General features: G+C 35.0%; 1 protein-coding gene across 1 annotated transcript; it reads right to left on the reverse strand.

The window, feature by feature from the left end:
* Positions 1–44: 44 nt before the first annotated feature.
* LOC306872753 (alpha-2-macroglobulin receptor-associated protein-like) lies at positions 45–5,120 on the reverse strand. Its single transcript, XM_079421512.1, has 8 exons — positions 4,843–5,120; positions 4,481–4,625; positions 4,143–4,273; positions 3,902–4,022; positions 3,111–3,266; positions 2,945–3,027; positions 2,579–2,755; positions 45–2,404 (listed from the first exon to the last, which is right to left on the reverse strand). Exons 1-8 carry the CDS (start codon positions 4,993–4,995, stop codon positions 2,336–2,338), a joined length of 1,035 nt encoding a protein of 344 aa, XP_079277638.1. The 5' UTR covers positions 4,996–5,120; the 3' UTR covers positions 45–2,335.
* Between the last annotated feature and the right edge of the window lie 1,948 nt (positions 5,121–7,068).

Consider the following 7,068-nt stretch of genomic DNA (forward strand, 5'->3'; position numbering starts at 1 on the left):
TTAAGATGGTGTCATATGTCACTTAGAACACTTTTGTGAATTTTGAGCACTATTTTGAAAACAACTTTTAATAATTTTCTTGCATCCACTGAAGCACAAAACGTTCATCATCAGGTTTTACACAAACGTTTGGAGTTCATGCAGCTCACATGCCATTTGTCATTTTTAAAGCAACAAAGAGAGACAGCAAATGTTAATACAGGTGCATCTCAATAAATTAGAATGTCGTGGAAAAGTTCATTTATTTCAGTAATTCAACTCAAATTGTGAAACTCGTGTATTAAATAAATTCAGTGCACACAGAATGAAGTAGTTTAAGTCTTTGGTTCTTTTAATTGTGATGATTTAGGCTCATATTTAATAAAAACACACCAATTCACTATCTCAACAAATTAGAATACTTCATAAGACCAATAGAAAAACATTTTTAGTGAATTGTTGGCCTTCTGGAAAGTATGTTCATTTACTGTATATGTACTCAATACTTGGTAGGGGCTCCTTTGAATTTATACTGTAGGGATGGTCATTAATTGAAACTCAAATGTAAATATAATATTTTGAGATACTGATTTTTGACTTTCATCAGCTGTAAGCTCTAATCATCAAAATTAAACAGAAAAACTTTTGTTACTTTACATGTAATGAATCTAAAATATATGAATGTTTCACTTTTTGAAATGTTACAAGAAAAAATGAACTTTTCCACGATATTCTAATTTAGAGATGCACCTGTAGATTCTTCAATTCATTCAACTTTTAAAAAAATTTTTTTTTTTTATTCAGCTTAACTCAAATTGTTATGCAGAGAAATGCATATTAGAATAATTTTAGGCAGTGGTCTCTCAGACGTTAAGACTCTGGTTCTTGGGGTTTAAAGCCCAAAAAAGTGCATCCATCTATTATAACATATGCTCAACACAGCTTTGGGGGGTTAATAAAGGCAAAGAAGCAAATCTATGCATTTGTTTAAAAAGAATATCCATATTTAAAACTTTATAAATGAGGCTTGAGGGTGAGTAAATCACACGCAGTGAACTATCCCTTTGTGTATTGCTGCATTGTATATTATGTACTACTTTGTGTACGAATGTATTATTTTCCATGGTTAAAATTCATGTGGAATTAAAAGGTTATAAATCTGAAAGCAGATCCCAAATGTAACAACTGTTGACTGTAAATATATACTTTAATTGGTGACCAATTTTGTTCTGTACATTTACACATTTAAATAGTTCATAAACTTTTTTTCAAATATTTTCTGAAATTTCTATGTTGACTATAGCAGTAGTAATAAAAATGATACATCAGTGACTAGCGTTGCTCATTCTTAAATGCTTGATGTAATTGTCTACAGCTCAGCATAGCGACCATTTGACATCATAGAAAACACAAGGCTTTGGAAGTTTGTTTTATGAAAAGTGTAACATGAAATGAGCAGAACGTGGACTTGTACAAAAGCGATCCTATTATTTATGGCGATCACATTCATGATAATTCATTTCAATGCTGGATTACCATATTTGTATGAATATGAGGATTTTAAGTCACAAACCGGTTAGTAATAACAGTAGAATTAAAAAAAAATAGTGCACAGTTTATATTAGATTTATGGCAAATCTCAAAAATCTAACTGATGGAACGGTTTAAACAGTTAGGATGTTGATTCAAGTCTATCTTCGGACAACACTGTCAATCATGGTAATGGGCTTTGTATCCAATGCTATTTGGAGATTCAGTCAATATCATAGTTGTCTCAAGGTCTGCCTTGCCAAATCCAGCTATTTAAGTGCCTGAGCTTGGCTTTTTTTTCTGTTTCGGCTTTCTCCATTACACTCCAGCCTTTTTAGCCTTTTTCACAGAAGCACACTATTTTCCTGAATCTGTCAGGCTTTGCTATTATCCTAATATAAATCACGCCTGTACAGGGGTAGCACAGTTGTTCATGAATGAGTATTATTCAGTTTAAATCTTAGGATGTTCAGGACTGGGGCTTAAGAAAGAAAAAAAAACCCAGGAGAATTACTGAAATGAAAGCTTTAACTGTTTATACTGAAAACCCTAGAGAGCTTTTTTTCATGTGTTCTCTGTGCTCATGTTGTGGAGAAATGTTGAATTCTTTTGCACCCACGTTTGTGGGATGCTACACATTTTATTTTATTAGTACCGTTTAAAAAAATGATCATGTAGTCTGGTTTCCCAATGGAAATATTAAATTAATGTACAATAGGCCCTACCTTTATAACCCTGGCCCATCTGTGTTGGATAACATTTTGGAATACAGCATGTGAAACAATTATAGCTAACAGTAGTGCTGTCATCGTGACAAAAATGGTATTCAGAGTTCATTGTGCTGCAATCCATTTCGGGAAATCTTATTCATCAAGTCCTGCAAGTGTTTCTTCATCTAAAGAAAAAAAAGTGTGACAGTGTTATTACAGATTTTAAAATTCGCTCCATGACGCATCTTTTCTTAATGACTATGTTAAAAGAAATTATATTTGCATGATATGCCTGACAAAATCCACAAAGTACAATGACCAAAAAAATTCTTATTCTAAAACCTAGTTTGCAGTTCTACCTTGTATCCCATTTCTCGTGCTTTCTCAGCAAGAGTGTTGTATTTCTCTTTGTTTCTCATTATGTGATCTTTGTCTCCCAGGGCCTCCACATGCTTCAGTTTCTGATGAGACAGTTCCAGCTGCTCCTGATAGTGCTGGTGCTTCTCCACCTTTGTTTCAAAGTGTCTAAGTTCCTCCTAAAGGACAGCAGAAAAATAAATAAAGAGACTTCAGAAGTTTTGAAAATAATCCTTATACCAATATAAAGCCTATGCATATTAAAATGAAACTCAAATGCAATATTTAATATATATTATATAATAATATTTAATAAAATGCAGTAAAAATCTGAATGGTATTCACGTTACGACATAAGCAAAGCTTACTTTAAGAGAGTCAAGTTCGTCTTCACTGAGATTAGATCTTTTTGCCATCTCCCAAAGTTCTATGACTCGTGGCTCCTTAAATTCTGCCATAGACAACGAGAGCATTAGAATGTCATGAGGCAATTCATTTATGAAACATGAATTCAACCTTAGCAAAGGTCCCCACCACTGTCAGCACTGTAACCCTCATGGGTGATCTTGCGGAGTCGTTCAAAGCCTTGGTTCAGGTCCTTCATCCTCTGCTTCAGATCTGCGTGTTTCTGATGAAGAACATGTTCCTTCATGTCACCCTCCAGAGGACTGATTACGTTCTTATGGATCTCTGATGGAAAGAACAGTGCAAGAAGCATTTATTCAGCAGGTTCTGAAATTCTAAGAAAAAGATTGTGAGATTCTGCTCAGGAGGTTAGAATTTAAACAGCCCCATTATTAAACTTCCCAAAAGCATCGTTAGCCAACTATGGTCGCAAGGTCTGTTATTACCAGCATAGGCGTAAGAAGGAACCCGCAATGAATTAAACTTTGAAGCAAAATGACAGGGAATAAAAACACTGAATTAGTCCTTAGATGCCATGTTCGTTACAGCAACATCTCAGAAACAACAATAACTTAATATTACTTATGTTCTCAAATTAATTAGTTAGCAGCTATTACTCCACCACTTGCATTTGACATTATTAATGTGAGTCCTTTATTGTTAAACCAACATTATTTAAACAGAGGTTTGACCATGCTACTATGTTTTCGGGAAACAGTTGTGATTAGTTAGCTCTAATAAAACATCATACTACAGTATATAATTAAATTCTCATTGTGTTCATCAACACTGGCAAAAAACAACTTATTAGAAATAGTCTTGCCTCCTATAGCCTTTCAGGGATCTTTTATCTTCTTAGAACTTCATACTATTACAGATCCTACATGACATCTTGGCACTAAACACGATCAAACTCTAACCTTCGGTCCGACTGACAGTGTCCATGACAATGTTGTACTCATTGATTCTGTCTTTGTGGTGCTGGAATTCTCTCTGCAAGGTCTGGAGCTCCTCGTCAGAGAACTTTCCAGAAGTCTTGGCCTGAGGACCAAAGGTCGAAGCGAACATTTAAGCAAAGTTGGTAAATGAGTGAACAAATCTGTAAACCTGCAAATGAGTTACACATTCATACTCTAGTAGTTATTTCGTCCCATCAGTTACCTTGTTCCACAGCTTGTCCAGCCTTGGGTCATCAAATGTGTCTCCCTCTTTAACATCATGATCTTTCAGTCTGTTGCTGTCCAGTGTCCGGGTGTCTTTTTTCCCATCCATTCCATACTTTGCTAAAATAACTGAGCAAACAAACGTTATTTATTATATGAAAGATACAGTCATTTTAGTTACCTGTTTGCTTCATATCATAAACACAATAGCATTTTCTCTTTAATATGGCCTGTCCCTGCCAATAGCAATAGGAAATGTCAACAAAATGAAAGAAAACTATTTGTCAATCTTTTTCATGAGTTCTTTGAATATCATATCCCACAAAACAATCCTACTATTAAAATTGCGTCTGAGCTTGGCTTCTCTCTCTCCGTCCTCATCCATCCCTTCTGCTTTCAGTTTTTTCCACTGAAGTTCATCTTTCTCTTGGATCTTCAAGTCACTGTGCAGTTCTGAGAGTCGTACCGGTGCAAGCTGCATCTGAAGCAGAGATGGAGATGGACAGTTATACACATTATGTTATATATAATGTTCAAAAGAAACCATGTTATAAAATCTGAGCAGTCATGAAATACTATAGTACAGAGATTTAAACACAATGATAAAAGGACAAGCAGAATATCCCACAACATTGGCCAAAATGAATTATTGTATATTTATTATATATTGTATATGTTTAATCTGTCACATTACTTACTCTTATCGCCTTTTCCCAAGCCTGATTTAGTTTGGCAATCCTGAATTCCACCTGATTGTTGTTATTATCAGATATTTTTTGTTCTTTTGAGTACTTCCCCGCCATTGCTCCGACAACAAACAAAGAAACCAAAATCAGAATCTGCAATTTCATTTTGACACACAAGAAGCAAATTAGTTACAAAAGGTATGAAAGTGTGTAATGTTTTCTTGAGCATCTGCAGCACTATTCAGGAAGCGCTACGACAATCATATGGCTTTCACATGCCACTGCGCATTGCATCATGGGTCTTGTAGTTTTACATTTCTTAGACATTCGCGCTTTGGAGCGAGTGACTGAACGTTTAAAGACTTCAAATCCCACACAGCGCTGCTTGCTCGTTACCTAGTAACAACTCGTAGAGGGGCTTCGAGCAAATGAGATCAATCCACGCACTGGGAATGAAGCGAAGCCCACTTGCAGCCATCTGCTTATTGAAACTGCCCACAAGATTAGATTTTATATCTCATTAGTTCATAAACACAGACATCTCAAATGGCTAATACTACTTTTTAATTCCCGGGTGTTAGCCCATCTGTTGGATTTCAAATAAAATAAATAAAATCCAATGCCTGGGATGCAAAATTCACCCATTATTATCAGCTCTAACAGGGTTATCAGAGGTGGGAACAATTTTGCAATCTGTCTTGGTCAAGCCTGCTACCTAAATTGTAATTTGTCTCTGCCAATTTTCCCAGTTTGAATGCTAGTATTAGTACTAACTGCTTCAGTGACTGGAGATAATACAATGATTGATATAGCAAACAAGATGAGACCAACTGAGATTCCTCATAAAGGCTACTATAAAATGACTGAATTATCAGGACACTACACGTTTATATGTTTGTATCAAATTGTGTCTCCAACGCTATAGCTACTGAAGGATTAAATACACCTAAAAAAAATAACCTAATATAGGCTACAGGATATTTAATGACATCTTTATCTTAATAAGAAATAACACAACATAATGGCGTGGTTAATCCATTTATTTTTTTATCATAAAATAACTGGATAAATTTATGAAACACAAATTGTTATATTTATTGAACAGCAACTTCAAGTGTTACTGAGAGAGAGCTTGGGACTTCAATTTTTCAAAACTTTGTACTTCTACAACATAGGCCTACTTGTATCAGAGCTAGTTGATCATTCTTGTTATCCCATCACATTAAGAAATATGCTTACATTATCTAACCAAATTGACATAAAATCCATAATGCCTGTAATATCTATCCAAGGTGTCATCATCTTTATAACACCAGCTCTCTAGGGGACCTTTTGTAGACAAATTCATATTGATTGACTCCTCTCTCTCTCTTTTACAGACTATCTTGTCCTATGTTGACATATTGCAAAAGCTTGCTTGTGTACACGCACACGCACACACACACACACACACGTTTCTATGTTTTATGGGGACATTGCATAGGTGTAGTGATTTTTATATTGTACAAACTGTAGGCCTATTTTTTATTCCCTTTCCCTAACTCTACTCCTAAATTTACTTCTCACAGAAAGCTTTCTGCATTTTTAGATTTTCAAAAAACTTCATTCTGTCTGATTTTATTAATTTCTTTACTGATAAAATAGATAACATCAGAAATACAATATCAAATGTAGATTCTACTGCATCTAGTATTTCAGCTTCATTCATCGCACCCAAAGAAAAACTGCAGTGCTTTACAACTATAGGACAGGAAGAGCTAAATAAACTTATCAGTGCATCTAAACCAACAACATGTTTATTCGATCCTGTACCCACTAAACTACTGAAAGAGTTGTTACCTGTAGCAGAAGAACCGCTTCTCAATATTATTAACTCATCGTTATCTTTAGGTCACATCACAAAACCATTCAAGCTGGCGGTTATTAAGCCTCTAATTAAGAAACCACAACTAGATTCTAATGAACTGGCAAATTACAGACCCATTTCAAATCTTCTGTTTATGTCTAAAATTTTAGAAAAAGTTGTGTCTGCTCAATTGTGCTCCTTCTTGCAAAAAAAAAAGATCTCTATGAAGAATTTCAGTCAGGTTTCAGGCCTCACCATAGTACAGAAACTGCACTTGTTAAAATTACAAATGACTTGCTTCTTGCTCCACACCAAGCCTGCATCTCATTGCTAGTATTACTTGATCTTAGTGCTGCGTTCGACACTATAGACCATGACATACTCATAGATCG

The sequence above is a fragment of the Barbus barbus genome, assembly GCF_936440315.1.
Source record: "Barbus barbus genome assembly, chromosome: 7".
NCBI classification, from domain to species: domain Eukaryota; kingdom Metazoa; phylum Chordata; class Actinopteri; order Cypriniformes; family Cyprinidae; genus Barbus; species Barbus barbus.